Raw genomic sequence first — 19,271 nt, 5'->3', positions numbered from 1 at the left:
CCACGCCCTCTGTAGAAGCTGATTGGACAGCGAAACTAGTCAGGGCAGGATTCTGAACGGCGACCCGGAAGTGACGCGTGCGCTCCAAGCGTGCGTTCCAAAGTGTACTCTCCCTATGCGGCGGTTTCCTGCAAACTTTGTCAGCAAGTCTGATTGTAGAGTTCACCTGGGGAATTGGATGCCGGTCAGAGGACACCTTCACTTACCGAGGATAAACGTTTGTTATCATCTAATTTGCGGTACGTGCATTTAGAGCGGGGATCTGGTGTTTTAAAAGGGAATGCTTCTTTCTGTGGAATAAAAACGGGATTACACTATTGTCTGGTACCCTTTTTTGTTTCTATGTGGAGCCTTACCCTTTTCCTGATACCTACTTGAGAAACGGAGGATCAAGAGAGTAAAGATACCTTTCAGTGTATATTATATTATGCTTTCTGGTGAGTGAATACCCCGAAGGGGAGTGTGCCCCACAAGTGGTGTCTTATCCTGGGAAGAGGTGTAGGATATTCTATCAACTATCACCACTACCTTGATCTTCTTAATCTGTTTCAGCTGAATGCCTTTATTTGATTTTATTGAAATTGGACAGTTATTACCAATTTTTTAGCGCTGTTTGACCACATTGAACTTTTCTGTTTTTTACAGTGGTGCTTTCATTACTATGTTTTGATGCATACGTCTTTTGATAGTATGTTTTAAATAGCTGCTTTCACACATATTTGCCTATTTATACTATATTTTGGTAAATACTAATATATCCACATTTTACTACTTGGAGGTTTTTTCGTCAGACCATTAGCCTCTAGGTGATTGACTGATTTGTCAACATATCATTTGTGGCTTCACATCCTGGCGCTGAGGTGTGTCACTAGGCCTGGTGTGGCACTGTATTCATACTACACTGTATCCAAGCTAATTTTCTATCATTTTGTTCCCAGAAAATAAAGCTTTTTTTGGTGGTATTTGATTACCTCTGCGTTTTTTGTTTTTTTGTTTTTGCGCAAAAAATAAAAGTTGAAATTTTGTTTCTTCTTTCTTTATTTTTTAGGTAAATAAGTATGTTTTCTACTTCAATGATGGGCACTGATATGGCTGCACTGACGAGCACTGATAAAGTGGCACCAATGAGGTAGCACTGATGGACACTGATAGGCGGTACTAATGGGCACTGATAGGTGGCACTGGTATGTGGCACTGATGGGCACCAATAGGCAGCACTGATAGGTACTTATGGTGGCACGGATGGGTACTTATGGAGGCACTGATGGGTGCAATTGGAGACTGATGGATGACACTGATGGGTGGCACTGCTGGGTATCACAGATTTAAGGTGGGCACTGATTGGCACATATTTGGCATACATTTGCATATGCAAATTTGGCACATACTTGGGGCTTCCGTGGTGGTCCTGGCAGCTTCCCTGGTGGTCCAGTGCGGGCATCCGTGGGGGGGGGGGGTTCTGCGCTGATAAACAATCCAATCGGCTCTCCTCTACTCGCGTCTGTTAGACGTGAATGAGGAAGAGCCGATCACAATGTATACAGGAAGAACCATTGATCAGCCGTGATTGGACACAACTGATCATGTGGTAAAGAGCCTCCGCCAGAGGCTCTTTACCGAGATCGGAGATGCAGGGTGTCAGACTGACACCCCGCATCACCGATCACCACACTGCGCGCCGGCATGTTATGCTGCTGGACGTCAATAGACGTCTAGTCAGGATAACAGAACCACTTCCGGGACGTCAATTAGCTATTGACCGGGCGGGAAGTGGTTAAGCATACATCTGGGCGAAGGGTGTCGTTTGCCCACATGGGATGTGTTCCGTGTACAGGTAGTCCCATTTATGTCTATAGGGACACAGCGGCTAAACAAACACAGTCCCTGCTCCCAATCTGACATCAGTGTGGGTGCGTGTCCCAAAACTCACACTGTATGCATTAGGGGGGCACGCACCCACATCTACATAAATGTCAAATAGGGAGCAGAAGGTGTTTCTGTGCAGCTGCTGTGTCCCCATAAACATGAATTGGACTACCTGCACACAGGTGCATGGAACATCTGTGTATCCCATGCAGGCAAATACAGCCCTTCGCATGGATGTATGCTTAAAGCGTTACTAAACCCACAACAGTAAAATCAGTCTGTATACGCAATAAAGCATGCTTGTCTGTTTGGCATGCATTGCTAGAGGTTTTTTTTCCCTTGGAAAAGTGCATGTGATCAGCACAAGACCAGACAGAGGGTCAGGCATCCTGCAACCTTTTAGGACAGTCAAGAGTAGGATCAAAACTCCTCCTACAAGCTTTAACCAGACACTGATAGAAGTCACAAGGTTACTACTGACGAGAAAAGCGAACTAGTAGTTTATATTTACTAAAATAATTGCATTTCCATGTTCTGTGTACTGTGGAAAACCAGATATTTTGAATGCAGGGTCCTAGGTTTAGGCCCCTTTCACACTGGGGCAGGACGTGCGTTGGCGGTATAGAACCGCTAAAAATACCATCGGAATTGCCACGTAATTCTGCCGCTAGCGGTGTGGTATTAACCCCCGCTAGCGGCCGGAAAAGGGTTAATACCACCCGCAATGAGCCTCCGCAGAGGCGCATTGACGGCGCTATTACCGCGGTTTGCAGGCGGTATTTAGGCGCTATTTATAATCACTAAACCGCCTGAAAAACTCCTCAGTGTGAAAGGGGCCTTAGTAAAGCCTCTTACACACGATCAGATTTTCCCCAAAATAAATGTGTGATGGCCGACGTTTGTATGCTCCATCGGAGCAATTGTTGTTGGATTTTCCGAAAACAAATGTTTTATAGCATGCTTTAAAACTGTCCGACAACAAAATGTGTGATGTCGGATTATTGTTGGAAAAAAATCCAAAGTACAAACACGCATGTTTAGAAGCGATGATAACCATAGCACAACATTAGCAGAAGTTGCCCAAAGGGTGGCGCTAAAGAGCAGAAAAACCACATAGTTTTGTGTATGTTGGCTGAAAAAATTCTGCTGTCTGTATGCAGAACAAGTTCACGGCCAACGCCTTTCGGACAAAATTCCACGGCTTTGTCCGACGGCAATCCGATCGCGTGTATGAGGTTTAACACTTCAAGTACACCTGTGTGATCGAGGTCCAAGTTGTGACAAAGGAAATAAGCACAATGCTCAAAAAAATGTAAAACCATAATGCATGTACAGAAAAATACTACTTGATTCTGCCAAAAATTCAACTTCTCATCTGTTATGGAGAGGAGTAAAAAAGGAATGTGTTGTGTAGTCCACATGAGAAAACTGGGCAGGGCTGTCAGTGCAGCAAAGGCATTGGGTTTTCAGCTAAAACAGGGAGTTAGATGCTCATATGATGTCTGGCTGATCAAACAGGTATTTTTCTGTATATGCAGCAGTTATAAAGGGAAAACATGCATGTACAGCAAAGATGTACCCCCCTCTCTGCCCAGACATACACTTTAAAGTAAACCTGTGACAAACCTCATCAATTCAAACTTAGCCGTTGACGTGAAAAAAATGCATAGGCAGATATTGACCTCAAGGCCAAGCTTGACCTTTTTTTGGGGAAAAGTTGAAATTTGCATATCTGCTGCTTTTATTTGTGGATCTACCGATTGTTTTGACATGCGGTTTTCATTGACGCTAACCTTTGCTAATGCATTTTTCATCATATTCTCAGTTTGAATTGCCAAGGATTAGGAAAAGGTTTACTTGGAAGTAAGAAGACTTTTTTGGCTCATAGCAGGCAATTAAATCTTCCTACCCAAACATTGCCGCCTTAGAAACCAACTATAAGGTGCTTACCAGGTGGGTACCTGGTCCCCTCCAGGATTCATAAATTCCTCCCACAATACCCACCACACTGCTTTTGTGGATGTAGTAAAGCAGGAACGCACCTCCACATTTGATGGCATTGTCCCATAGTGCAAACCTTCTGGTGAGAGATTTTCTCAATCCTATCAAAACTTTTTACCATATCTCTATCACCAGATCCAACGGTGGGTCTCCTGAACAGACCCATGTCCCTGACCCACTGCCAGTTTAAGCTACTGCTCCAAATCACTACTGCTGCAGAGCAGACCATCGCAAACGCCTGGAAATCCTCTACCTTATGTGTTCTCGCAGAAAAGCATAGAATCACCCAAGCCATGATCCATGCTAAGATAGAGGCAATACTAATGGACAAAGTTCCAAAATTTGACAAACTCTGGAACCCCTGGCTTTGACGAGACCCTATTGCCGCCATAACTTTTTATACCCGCTATTTCCACCCTTCCCTTGGAGTCTGCCACCACAACCATGCCCCCCCACCCACTTCCACATATTACCCCCCCCCCCCACCACCACCACCACCACCACTCTAACCCTCTTCCTCACCTTGGCTTTCCCTTCTCTCCTTACCCCCTGTTCATTCTTTTTCCTTTCAATCTTACTTCCACCTATCTCCCCCGTGGCTTTCCTACCCCGGGTTTGGATTCCTAACCAGACTTACCCTCAAACATGCGCATATCTTCCACCCTTATTCTACAGTCTCCCAGATTTCTTGAGCCCCTTGAGATGCTCCTACTAGGATGCTAAGCTGCCACTTCCACTATCAATGTCTAGGAAAACCATGGAAAATTTAGCTTTTCAGCTTATAAACCTCACCCCTATCTCCCCCCAAATCGTAACCCTTGCTGTTAATGTATCGTAAACCCAGAACTTTTCAACCTGCCTTTACCTAGGGTAAAATATCCTCCCCCAGTTACCTATTGATAGGCCATCTGGCCTTATTTGTCCTGCCCGAATTCCACTTAAACGTTAAATTTTACTTGCTTAGTACCTATGGTTCTCATTCTTATTATATTACTTGTTTCCCTATACGGGAACCTATAGATTCTTTTTTTTTACAATAAATTTGTTTGTATATGAAAATGTGAATTGATGGTGTTGTCTTCCACCAGTGGCACAGTTTGCGCCCAGATGGGTTGTCTGGAGGTGCTGGACAATTCCCCATAGTTTGGATGTAGCATCCAGAATTTCTTATATTGTTTAAACATGACTACTATTATTCATGTCTTTCGTATCCTTTACATGCGATACCATGCAACAGGTACTGATCATCTTTCTTTGAAACCTCAAGAAAAAAACAGGTAGTATCCGATAGGTGAGCACTGCACTAAAGTACTGATCACATATAAATAACAAGAAAGGAAATAGGACATCATGGGGTTGATATACTAAATCTGAAATGTGCTCAGCATAGAAACCAATCAGATTCCATTTTTTTTTGTCAAAGCCTAGCTGAACAAGCTGAAGTTAGAAGCCGATTGGCTACCATGTACAGCTGCACCAGAAAAAAACAATACAATAAAAGAACAATTTTAATCAGCATAAACTTTCAAGCCAGGTTTCTGGTAGCCTGTCAGGGTTCTGCTCTTCCTAGAAAGTGAAGGGTAAAGAAGCTGTGATTTCAGTGCCTTGGTTATGAAATTTGAAGAGACATTTCTCCAGAATGCCCATAGATACACAAGTAAACTAGGCGTTCTTTCAAAGTGATTTTACCGCTTGTTTAGAATATGAAAATACTTTATTGAGCAAAGCCTGGGCACGGGCTCACATAAAGCAGGAGTCTCAAACCGGTGGCGCTCCAGCTGTTGTGGAACTACAAGTCCCATCATGCCTCTGCCTTATGGGAGTAATGCTTGCAATTGTCAGCCTTACAGTGCCTCATGGAACTTGTAGTTCTGCAACAGCTGGAGGGCCACCAGTTTGAGACCCATGACCTAAAGTGTATGTTTCCGTTAAAGTGGATGTAAACCCCAAAAAAAAATATTTTTTGATGTCACAATGTAGAGAATATGATTTCCTATCATCTGTGCCCAGTCTTGCCACAGAGTTAATCCAGCGCTGAGCAATCCTCTTTTTATTGTTCCGTGAAGTAAAACAGACTTCCAGATAAAGACCAAAGTCCTTGCTTGAGTGACAGGTTATTTACATATCTCGTGCACTAGCTTGCAGACAAGCACAGCTTCTGTAAAGTGCACAATTCACATCCCCCTCCCCTCTCATCCTCTCCTCTCCCAGGATTGGCTGTCTTTCCTGTGTTTTGATTAAATGTTTTCAAAATATGGGGTGATCCACAGTTCAGTGTAAACAGCCAACAGAATATACATAGACAAGAAGCTGTGCTTGTCTGCAAGCTAGTGCACAAGATATGTAAATAACCTGTCACTCAAGCAAGGACTTTGGTCTTTATCTGGAAGTCTGTTTTATTTCACTGAACAATACAAAAAAAAAAAAAAAGGAGGATTGCTCAGCACTGGATTAACTCTGTGTGGCAAGACTGGGCACAGATGATAGGAAATCGTATTCTCTACACTTTAATTTATTTGCAGATATGGTTTTTTTCCTACACGGGTGTATAAAAACTGTAGCCTGTTGAATTTTTTATTATTTATTTTTGCATTAAACATCTGGTTAGTCTGGCAGTGCCTCCTCTTTGCTTTTGCAATATACCCACACCAAGCACAGATGCAGATCCTCGCTGACATAGGTAGTTTGTTGATCAGCACTACATGACACTGTTCCAGAGGGTTTTATGACATTACATACATTCCCCTGGCTAACCAATAATATAATCTTACGTTTAGTATTTCTTCCTGACCCGTAAGAGAATGTTTAATGGTTTTTGTTTACCCAAAAGGGATTTATTTGCCCATATGAATTTAGTGAGGTACGTTAAGTTTACAGGACTGAAGTATGAAAATTTTGGTAAGGAAATCATTTTGGATATATCAACCAATCTGTCAACTTAATTGTAAGCAGAACGTGTGATATTAGCATTTAGAAGCATATTAGTTCAAAGTATTTAGGGAAGGCTGAGTCCTAATTTAGAATATTAAGCCGGCCAAAAATGGTCTGAATTGAGGCCGGTTCTGCAGGGACTGGCCAAGAGTTAAACTATGTAAGAGTAGTCTACTTGTACCCATTTTGATTGATCGATAAACTTAGGCACAACCAGCCTGTCAACATTTTTCATGCAATTTTTGCCCCCCCCACTGGGAGATCACAAATAGTTCCGCAGGAGGAATTCCCCCATTAACAGCGTCTATCGATGGAGAAATCAAGCCATTTTTTTCCTGCAGCCTGTGCTTGCAGGAAAGAAAATCATACCATCTACAGCCGGCTTTATAGTGATCAAGTAAAAGGGATCCAATTTCCACTCTATTGTATTAATTATACAGATAATTTAACTATACAACACCTATTGAATAGAAATGCTACAAAATACTTCACAAGAAAAATGAACAGCTTCCATTGCTCAACACAGGAAACATGACATCTGAAGAACTGTTCCCAACTGTTCCCATGATTAATGCCTTAAGGGGCAATCCAATTCATATAAAAAAAAAAAAAAAAAAAAAGTAGGGTTGTCCCGATACCACTTTTTTGAGACCAAGTACCGATACTTTTTTTCCCCCAAGTACTCGCCGATACCGATACTTTTTTTTTTAATGTCATGTGACAGTGGAGTTTTTTTTTTTAGAGGGGGGGTAATGGATTGTCCGTGTGTGTGTTTTTTTTTATTATTATTATTATTATTATCATTTTTTTTTTTTTTTAATCAGCCCTGTTGGGGGGGCTTTGGTGAGATATCAGGGTTCTTAACAGACCTCTGACATCACCCCTTTAAGACAGAGAAAGGGACTAAGGACACAGATTCCCCAGTCCCTTTCTCTGCAGCGTCAGCTAAAATGAATGGAGAGAAGCTTCTTTCCATTCATAAACTGAAGTATCGTAAACACAGGTTACGATGCTCAGTTATGGGAATGGACAGAGTCAGTGATTACTGACTCTGTCTATTCGGAAATGGTAGGAGCCGGGTTTAGCGGCTCCTACCTCCGCTCTCCATCCTGACAAATTGAGGGGGGGGGGAGCAGCATGGAGGGGGACAAGACGGCACGGGGGGACAAGACGGCACGGGGGGACAAGACGGCACGGGGGGACAAGACGGCACGGGGGGACAAGACGGCACGGGGGGACAAGACAGCACGGGGGGAGAAGACAGCACGGGGGGAGAAGACAGCACGGGGGGAGAAAACAGCACGGGGGGAGAAAACAGCACGGGGGGAGAAAACAGCACGGGGGGAGAAAACAGCACGGGGGGAGAAAACAGCACGGGGGGAGAAAACAGCACGGGGGGAGAAGACAACACTGAGAAGACTTGTAAATCCCCCCACCACCCGATACCTGACTGCCCAGGTATCGGGTGAAGCATCGAGTACAAGTACTCGGAAAATGATCGGTATCGGTACCGATACTAGTATCGCTATCAGGACATGCCTAATAATAATTGATTACTGAAACATAAAATAGTTTAATATATACTTAATACCTACAGTGTCCCAAAAAATAAAAATACACTTACCAACATGTCAGTGGCACTCAGATAGTGTTTGCTGGCCATACACTGTTCCAGTTTTTGAGGCACTTGTTTAATGTTCTCAATTTCATCCAAAAGGTTCAGGACATGCTTGTGCTCAATACCTTCAATCCAAAGTTTTCTCAGTTCATCACGCTTGCAGTGAAGAAGCATCTTACATGACAGAAGGTTTTCTTTTACCTGATAAAAAAATTGGAAAATAGTTAAACAAATTGTAAAGGGAAAAACATTAGCGGCTGCTGTTGCCGATTTCTCCTCCTGAAAAGGCAAGTAGCTTACCCCATTGTTGTCCTGATCATTTGGCTTTAATATTTTCTGTGATATTGACATAAAACATACAAATAGATAAGGTCTTGTGACTTCTCGGATTATACTAATCTGCATACTTCTTCTAGGTCAAACGCTGAGAAGTACTGAAGCAAAGGTCTAGGCAGAACAGCCAAACAACTAGAATTTTAGCAGTAATTCGCCAATGGTAGTCTCAGTTTTTCTCAGGAGACAGGTTAAAAGCAAGTCCAGATGATACAGGAATGGCTGAGGGAGGTAGATAAATTAAGATTTGTGGAAGAAAAGGTAACACACCTACAGAAGGAATCTAAAATTGGATATACCAGAGCCTGGAAGGGTTGGGTGGAGTTTAGACACTCCCCAGTATATGCAAGATACATGAGAAGGGAGGGCAGTACCTAGGGAATCTGGGCCGGCTACTCTTGTGAAGGAGAAATAGGCCCCCCTCCCTCTTTTTTGGGGTATAATTGTGTTGTCCCCCCCCCCCCCCCAAGTGGTTGGGGTGCACCAAGGGTTGAAAGCGATATTCTCGCCCCCTCATAAATTGATAATAAAAATATAGAGGTCACTGAAGTTAAATTAAAAGGGGAAGAAAGGGGAGAAGGGTATCAGGGCACAAATGTAATATTTAGGAGGGATCGAAAGGTTGATAAAGTATATTGGGGGTAGAGGGTGATACTCTCCCCCCTCATAGATAAACATGAACATAGAAGTCATGGAAGTTAACGTAAAAGGTAAATAAGAGTGGGGGGGTCTGGGCCCGTTGAGGTGTTTTTTTTTCTCTCTCTCCCGGGGGGGGGGGGGGGAAGAGGTTACGGAGGAAATAGAGGGGGGGAGAGCTGTGGGATAGGAGGAAGGAAAATTAAGATATTGCAGGGTAGACCCATATTGTTGTTGTAAATGTATGTTGTGTTTTATTTTAATGTAATTTGTTGAATGTAATGGGAGTTACCGTATATGTGTTTGTAAAAATTGAAAAAAAAAAAAAAAATGTAAGGCCCCTTAGTGTAAAGCTACACACAGTTAATCTTTTTTTTTTTGTACCTTAGCCTAGCTTAAAGCAGACCTTTTGTCATTTTTTAAACTTTCCATCTATTGAAGCTCCTGCCCTTTAACTCTGGATAGTAAAACATTTTTCAGCCAGTAAATACAGCCCTCTTCCTGTTTCTTGTCTGGTAATTAGCCTAGGCTTATGACGACATGCAAAGTCCTTTCTCTCACTCACGTAAGAGTTTGCCAAGAAGGGACCAGGGGTGAGTCATAAGAGGGCCAATGAGAGCTGCAGGTGTGCCTCTGTGTAAATCCAGCAAGTGAACAGGCAGCAGCTTCAGCTGCCGACAGTCGATCCGAGATGCAGTCCTATCTTGTTTTGTAGATACAAAACAAAGATACAACGCAGGAAATTTTAAATTACGCGGCGTATCAATAGATACACCGGCGTAATTATTTGTGGATCTGCCCCAATATCTGTAACTTTGACCAGTATTTGTCTTAAAATGAAGGGGGGGGGGGGGGGGACGAAGAAATGTACTCAAAGACATTCAATTGTTAAGTATTTTAAAGAGCACTGAAGGAAATATTTTGTTATGCATTAATATGGCGAGACAAATGACAGAAGTTCTCAACTAACACAGATGAATTCCTTAATATACATTTTGCTAATAGTTCACAACAAATACGTTGTCATGAAACTTTCATGGATCCATTTGCCTTCTAAAAGTCAGCTTTAGATCAAGCTGTAGCCATAGTCTTTACAGTACACCTTGTGGCCTTTTGAGTCGACTTATTGCTTAGACATTTGAACCTCTATCTATATACAATGCCTTGCAAAAGTATACACCCCCTTGGCTTTTTATCTATTTTGTTAAATTACAGCCTTTACTTAAAATGTGGTTTTAATCTGAATTATATGTGATGGATCAGAACACAATAGTTTAAGTTGGTGAAGTAAAATTAGAAAAATATATACATAAAACAATTTTTCAGAAATAAAAAAAATGATAATTGGCACGTGCGTATGTATTCACCTCTTTGTTGTGAAGCCCATAAAAAGCTCTTGTGCAACCAATGACCTTCAGAAGTCACATAATTAGTGAAATGACATCCACCTGTGTCACACCATCTGTCTGTCATGGATATGCAGTAATGTCTGTCTGTCAGCTTACCGCCTCCATGTGTTCACCTTAGAGGCCAGCCAATCTCACCTGGCTGCTTAAGTAATCTCTCCTCTAGCATGGCTCCACCCCAGGCCCCATCAGGGAACTCTATATTAACCTGTGCACTGCAAGCCAGCTGTGCTGATCAACAGTGTTCTTAAGCTATTGTGTGTTTGAGTTGCTGCTTGTTGTGCGCTACGTCTGTCTCTGTTTTACCGATCTTGGCTTGTTCTGGACTATCCCTGTCTGCTTGTGACCCTGACCTTTGGCATTTTCTTTGTTTATCCTTGTCTGCTAGTCGCCCTGACTTTTGGCTTATCCCCTCACTATGTCTTGTATCCTGAACTGCTGCTTCCCCTCTATAGCAGGGATCCTCAAACTACGGCCCTCCAGCTGTTGCGGAACTACACATCCCATGAGGCATTGTAAAACTCTGACATTCACAGACATGACTAGGCATGATGGGAATTGTAGTTCCTGAACAACTGGAGGGCCGTAGATGAAGACCCATGCTCTATAGCAGGGGTGGGCAATTATTTTTTCGATGGGGCCACATGAGAAACTAAAAATATTTTGGAGGGCCGGGCCAAAAGGCTAAACTCAATACTGCATAAAATCAATTGTATTTCTTTATAAAAAGCAGTAAATATCATTGTTGGAAAACTGGTACGAGTACTTGTTATAGACATGGCACAGGAGGGGGACAGAGGCTGGGGACATGGCACAGGAGGGGGACAGAGGCTGGGGACATGGCACAGGAGGGGGACAGAGGCTGGGGACATGGCACAGGAGGGGGACAGAGGCTGGGGACGTGGCACAGGAGGGGGACAGAGGCTGGGGACGTGGCACAGGAGGGGGACAGAGGCTGGGGACGTGGCACAGGAGGGGGACAGAGGCTGGGGACATGACACAAGAGGGGGACAGAGGCTGGGGACATGACACAGGAGGGGGACAGAGGCTGGGGACATGACACAGGAGGGGGACAGAGGCTGGGGACATGGCACAGGAGGGGGACAGAGGCTGGGGACATGACACAGGAGGGGGACAGAGGCTGGGGACATGACACAGGAGGGGGACAGAGGCTGGGGACATGGCACAGGAGGGGGACAGAGGCTGGGGACATGACACAGGAGGGGGACAGAGGCTGGGGACATGACACAAGAGGGGGACAGAGGCTGGGGACATGACACAAGAGGGGGACAGAGGCTGGGGACATACGCTGGGGACATGGCACAGGAGTGGGACATACGCTGGGGACATGACACAGGAGGGGGACAGACGCTGGGGACATGACACAGGAGGGGGACAGACGCTGGGGACATGACACAGGAGGGGGACAGACGCTGGGGACATGACACAGGAGGGGGACAGAGGCTGGGGACATGACACAGGAGGGGGACAGAGGCTGAGGACATGACACAGGAGGGGGACAGAGGCTGGGGACATGACACAGGAGGGGGACAGAGGCTGGGGACATGACACAGGAGGGGGACAGAGGCTGAGGACATGACACAGGAGGGGGACAGACGCTGGGGACATGACACAGGAGGTGGACAGAGGCTGGGGACATGACACAGGAGGTGGACAGAGGCTGGGGACAGGCAGCCACTGTTTAATCAATAGCCACAATTGATTAAACAGTGGCTGCATGTGATGGCACAGTGGCTGCGTGTGATGGCACAGTGGTTGCGTTTGATGGGCACAGTGGCGACAATTGATGGCACAGTGGCTGTGTGTGATGGGCACAGTGGCAACAATTGATGGCACAGTGACTGCGTGTGTTGGCACAGTGGCTGCGTGTGTTGGCACAGTGGCTGCGTGTGATGGGCACAGTGGCTGCGTGTGATGGGCACAGTGGCTGCGTGTGATGGGCACAGTGGCTGCGTGTGATGGGCACAGTGGCTGCGTGTGATGGGCACAGTGGCTGCGTTTGATGGGCACAGTGGCTGCGTTTGATGGGCAGAGTGGCTGCGTGTGATGGGCACAGTGGCTGCGTGTGATTGGCACAGTGGCTGCGTGTGATTGGCACAGTGGCTGCGTGTGATTGGCACAGTGGCTGCGTGTGATTGGCACAGTGGCTGCGTGTGATTGGCACAGTGGCTGCGTGTGATTGGCACAGTGGCTGCGTGTGATTGGCACAGTGGCTGCGTGTGATTGGCACAGTGGCTGCGTGTGATTGGCACAGTGGCTGCGTGTGATTGGCACAGTGGCTGCGTGTGATTGGCACAGTGGCTGCGTGTGATTGGCACAGTGGCTGCGTTTGGGAACAGTGGCTGCGTGTGATTGGCACAGTGGCTGCGTGTGATTGGCACAGTGGCGACAATTTATGGTGGCACAGTGGCTGCGTGTGTTGGCACAAGTGGCTGCATGTGTTGGCACAAGTGGCTGCGTGTGTTGGCACAAGTGGCTGCACCCCCCCCCCTCCGTGACATACAGACTGCCCCCCCATGACATACAGACTGCCCCCCCCTGGACATACAGACTGATCCCCCCCGTAGGTAGCCTATACAAGACTGTGTCCCCCGCGGTCATCCTGATGCAGTGTTCCTCGGCAATAGCTCTCGGCGCGTGCAGAGTTAATCTGACTCAGCTGTGTTGTAGTGCAGCAGCTCTGCGCTCGATTTCAATGGACTGAAATCGGCACATGCTCAGTTGCTACAAGGGATGCCAATTTTCTTGGGATGCCGATCTTACTGCTACACCGGCCCTGCCTACTGTTATCACCGCGGCGGGGAACATTAGACAGCGTTCGTTTGAACAGCTGTTTTCCCCGCTGCGCATAGACACTCCCCCTTGGACGGATCTGTCCAATCGCGAGCAAGGGGGAGTGTCTATGTGACTCCCCCTTGCTCGCGATTGGACAGATCCGTCCAAGGGGGAGTGTCTATGCGCGGCGGGGAAAACAGCTGTTCAAACGAACGCTGTCTAATGTTCCCCGCCGCGGTGATTAACGTGGCAGCGGCGGCGGTTTCGGCGGCGGGGGTGGGCCGGATTAAAAGGTCCGCCGGGCCGTATACGGCCCGCGGGCCGTAGTTTGCCCAGGTCTGCTCTATAGCCTACTGTGAGCATGAGCTGGGGGACTCTGGGGGCCACGACATGGATCCAGTTGCAGCCCAGCCCACCATTAGAGGCTCTGGTGAACACCTGCTGAATCTTACACTCCGCACCCTGGGGAATCTTAGGCTCTAGCTCCCTGTGGGATCCCTGTTAGTGCTCCAGTGGACCTGCCTTCCTTAGCCACCCAGTGTTCTGTCCGCAGCAGTCAGCTGTAGGGTCCACTACCTTAGCGGTGCACTCCTGACCCCAACGGTGTGCATCTGTCACCTGACCGCAGGTGACCGACACGGTCATTGCATATATATATATATATATATATATATATATATATATATATATACACACACACACACACACACACACACACACACACACACACACACACACACACACACACCTTTTTGAAAGGCCCCAGAGGCTTTAACACCTAAGCAAGAGGCACCACTAACCAAACACTGCCATGAAGACCAAGGAACTTTCCAAACAAGTAAGGGACGATGTTGTTGAGAAGTACAAGTCAGGGTTAGGTTATAAAAAAAAAATCCAAATCTTCGATGATCCTTAGGAGCACCATCAAATCTATCATAACCAAAGAAAAAGAACATGGCACAACAGCAAACCTGCCAAGAGACGGCCGCACACCAAAACTCATGGACCAGGCATGGAGGGTATTAATAAGAAAGTCAGAGTGGCCAGAAGAAAGCCATTACTTTCAGCAAAAAGACAAAAATGGCACGTTTTGAGTTTGTGAAAAGTAGTGGTGCAACGGACTGTCATTGATCGGTGATCCGCACGGATAAATTATGTCGGATCGGCACACACGTGATCCGCGGCGTGCGGGAATGCAGAGGGGTAAAACACACATTAAAATTGCCCCCTGCTCTGCTCGCACACAGCTCCGCCTGCTCCTAACCACGCTGTAATAGACAGAATGCGGGTCTAATGCTGAGATGTGTTCGGTCTATCAAAGCGTGGGGTTAGGAGGAGGCGGGGCTGTGTGCGAGCAGCGTGGAGACAGTTTCAACATAAGGGCAGTGAGTTGCTTTCCATTCTAGCATAACATGTTTGCAGCCATCCGTCCTCCCCTCTCCCCCCACATACATCCCTTGGCTGGCTCTATCTTCGGGACTGAGCAAAAATCCCAGTTGTAAGATGTGGCAAGCACATAGAGACTTATCCAAAGTGACTCGGAGCTGTGACAGATGCAAAAGGTGGCTCTACAAAGTATTGACTTTAGGGGGGTGAATAGTTATGCACATTGACTTTTTCTATTATTTTGTCTTATTTGTTGTTTGCTTCACAATAAAAAAAAAAAAAAAACACCCATCTTCAAAAGCATGTTCTGTAAATTAAATACATGTCAATTCCAGGTTGTGAGGCAACAAAACACAAAAAATGCCAGGGGGGGGGGTGAATACTTTTGCAAGGCACTGTAGAACAAGCTTAGCATGTTGAAAGAAATAAAAAAAGTTAGCAATATATGTATTACGCATTCACAAAGATGTCGTATAGGTTGTGGTTTACCTGTTTGATCTTGTTACGGGAGTTGGTGATACGTTCAGTAATGCTCTGGTAAGTACGTATGGCAGTGGTAAGTTCTGTAAAGTGCTGCTCAATCTTCTCATCCAAGTCCTTGTCACATTGTTCATAGGCATTCTCCAAGCGTCCTCGCTCTGTCTCTCTGTCTTCCACATCATCACTAGTTGAAAGGGTTCTAAAACAATAAAACTCAATGTATTATTCTTATATTACTGTACAGTAATAACACAACAATGACAGATGTGGAGTGATAAACAGTATTTGTTGGTAAAATTATGGGCTTTTCTTTACTAGAAACATGCCCTGCTGTAATTACAATCGTTTTCAACGAAACCATTGATGAATCCAATGCCGATTCAGGGATAGGAAAGTAGTTTTTCTATACCGAAAGGACAAATTGGCATTTACCTTACTGTGGTTTTGCTTTCTAAATTATTTGGGGGGGGGGGGGGGGGGTTATTATTAGGCCTCATGCATATGGAAATACAGTATATAGGCATCAAATATGCCTAAAGAATTTCTATGCGTCTGGAGGGGGGGGGGCACAGACATTAACTTTGATGGAAGGCTGTACGCCCCTACCTTAATATTGTGTTTTTTCTATTGGCATTTGCTGATAAATGTATATGTGTAATGTTATTCACAATCTGTATCTAATGTAACAGTCAGTGTATTATCTCAACACAGATTCTCTACTGGGCTCTCTAACTGAACCTGTGGGCACTCAATTCAAATGCGTTTAGTATTCAATAATTTCCGACCCTTGGACATCTGACCCATGCATATGTCCATATACCTCCATATTAGCTTTCGCTATTGAATTTATATGGACTTTTTGTGTTTTTTTTTTTGTTTTTTTGATCTTCTCTGGTCTTTTTCTGCCTCCTAGAGGGCCACCTCTCCGACCCGCTCCCAACTGTTTCACTGGCTATACGGGCACTAGGGGCACACTCGGTGTTAGGGACCATTGGTCAAAACTTTCCCCCTGGGTGATCGCTCACAGCTCTCAATTGACATCCCTGCTCCTTCTTGCCTCATTATTCCACCCAGAAACTGGTCAGGCCCCTTGGCTGGGGCCGCCAGCCTTTTGTTTGGGCGACCTTTCCAGTTTCCAAGATGGCGCCCGCACCATCGGCGTCATCTTCCATGCCGTCCATGTGCTTGTGCACCACGCCGCCGCTGGATACGCCCATCTGGGCGGGCAGCGGCTTCATGTGCACACCTGCACTCCACGGCCTTGTTCATCACCAAACTGTTCTTGGATAGTTGGGAGAAGTTGCTCTAGAAGTATGTTTTTTTACCATTCTTTATTCATAGGCAAAATTGTGAGTGAGCCCACTCCCTGGGGGCCTCCGAGAGATTCTCTTAATTTGCAAGGAGTTCCCCTCACTTCCTGTTTGGCTACGGAACAGGAAATGAAGAGAAATCTCCCTAATGGGGCACAAATGGCAAAGAAACCCTCCGTTACTCTATTCAAAAAAAGGTTTTGCTGATAGTTCTACTTTAAATCTTGTAAGTTACAAAACTATACAATTGTGAGATTTGCCAGTTTGTAATGTGGATTGTTCTCATTAAAATTGAGTGAACTGCATCCACAGTAAAATTCTAACTACAACAAAATGCAGTGTATAGCCTACCTCTAGACCAGTGGTCTCAAAGTACCGGCCCGCGGGCCATTTGCGGCCCGCGGACCAGTTATAAATGGCCCCCAGGCAGGCTGGCGCCATCTGGTGGTGAGCCGTTGGTATTATAAGTTATTACCACCAGATGTGAGATGGCGCCATCTGGTGGTGGCCGTTGGTATTACAAGTTAAGTATTACAAGTTAAACAGCAATTCTAATGTCATTTTACACTATTTTCACTGCCATATTCTTCCCTCTAATTAGAACCCCCAAACATTATATATATTTTTTATCCTAACACCCTAGAGAATAAAATAGCGATCGTTGCAATACTTTCTGTTACGCCGTATTTGCGCAGCGGTCTTACAAGCGCACTTTTTTGGGAAAAAATTACACTTTTTTTAATTAAAAAATAAGACAACAGTAAAGTTATCCCCATTTTTTTTAATATTATGAAAGATAATGTTACGCCGAGTAAATTCATACCCAACATGTCACGCTTCAAAATTGTGTCCGCTTGTGGAATGCCGACAAACTTTTTTACCCTTTAAAATCTTCATATGTTTTAAGTTACAGAGGAGCTAGAATTATTGCTCTCACTCTACCAATCGCGGCGATACCTCACATGTGTGGTTTGAACACCGTTTACATATGCGGGCGCTGCTCACGTATGTGTTCGCTTCTGCGCGCAAGCTCGTCGGGACGGGGTGCGTTTTCTGGCTCCTAACTTTTTTAGCTGGCTCCGAGATTCCAAGCAAATTTGTCAAACCCTGACTTACACCAGTGCTGGTGGTAATAATGCGCTCGCTGACACCAGTGCTGGGGGTTAATAATGTGTTCGCTGACACCAGTACTGTTGTTTTTGAAGTTTGAAAGTTTGCATGCGGCCCCCCATGGCATATGAAAACTTGTCTTGTGGCCCTCAGGTAATTTGAGTTTGAGACCCCTGCTCTAGACAAACACAAAAAAATAAAAAAAGTCAAGCAGTGGACTAGAAAAAAGGCTTGTAGCTCTGAAAAGTACACAGTTCAGTGATGACAGGAACTGCGAATATCCTGTTCAGTTTCCTTTTGTTTTACAATACCTTCCCTGCCTAGATTTTTATTTCTGAGACCTGAGAAACTCCATAGATAGAGAAACCACAGCAACCAGGATCCTGTAAGGTTATGTCTTTAGCGGATACATACAAAAATTACATACTTGACCAAAACATGCTAGATGAAACTTCAGAATCCGATTTTTAATTGATACAAAATGGTAGTGTGTATCTCACGATGGAACATGGCTACTTGGCGGGGTGGTTCACAGTTCTAAGAAAACAAGCTGCACAGAGTATGTAAAACTGCTGCATCACAATACTATTTTCATGTGGATAACATTTTACTGCAGAACTCTAGGTTATTTACAGCAAGTAAAACAAGTATTAAACGCATCACCATTTTTCTAGGTAAATATATTTCTAAGTTCCGGTTCACACAGGGGCAACCCGACTTACAGCGTGACTTTGCAAGGCGACTTCAGCGCGACTTGAAGCAACTTACAATGCGACTTAAAGTTGCCTCCAGGACAGACGACTTTGGCTGTGGCCAATCACAGAATAATCCGCTCTGTGGGAGGGAGGGGTTTGCCTGAGTAAACTAATTATCCTGTAAAGTTGCTACAGTTAAAGCGGAGGTTCACCCTAAAAAACATCTATATACCATTACATCCAGCATACTTCCGACATCTACAGTATGCTGGTATTTTTATTTTATTTTTTCGCAGTACATACCATCTTATAGTTCTTTTTCACCCGGCTTCCGGGTTCTCACTCCCGCGGGGAATAGGCGTTTATGATTGACGTGCGGATAAGGCGCGTCACACGTTCCGAAAATAGCCGAACTGGGACTCGGCTCTATATGGCGCCTGCGCACAGACTAGGAGACGTGTAGAGCTGACTGCGCAGGCACCGTATAGACCCGAGTCGCAGTTCGGCTATTTTCGGAACGCGTGACGCGGCTTATCCGCACGTCAATCATCTACTCCTCTTCATAGGAACGCCTACTCCCGGCGGTAGTGAGAACCCGGAAGGCAGGTGAAAAAGAACTATAAAAGACGGTATGTACAGAAAAAAATAATAATATGTCGGAAGTATGCTGGATGTAATGGTATATAAATTGTTTTAGGGTGAA

The 19,271-nt window shown here is 45.2% G+C and overlaps 1 protein-coding gene across 1 annotated transcript in view; it reads right to left on the bottom strand.

Annotated features, from left to right (window-relative positions):
- Positions 1-19,271, bottom strand: part of EXOC4 (exocyst complex component 4) — a 534,668-nt gene that overhangs the window by 500,032 nt on the left and 15,365 nt on the right. The window contains exons 2-3 of the mRNA XM_040343312.1: positions 15,463-15,652; positions 8,423-8,617 (exon numbers count right to left, since the gene is read on the bottom strand). Of these exons, the coding sequence (XP_040199246.1) occupies positions 8,423-8,617; positions 15,463-15,652 (385 nt within the window). The remainder of the gene's footprint in view (positions 1-8,422; positions 8,618-15,462; positions 15,653-19,271) is intronic.

The sequence above is a fragment of the Rana temporaria genome, chromosome 3, assembly GCF_905171775.1.
Source record: "Rana temporaria chromosome 3, aRanTem1.1, whole genome shotgun sequence".
Taxonomy (NCBI): Eukaryota; Metazoa; Chordata; class Amphibia; order Anura; family Ranidae; genus Rana; species Rana temporaria.
This window is presented reverse-complemented; position numbering and strand designations above follow the sequence as displayed.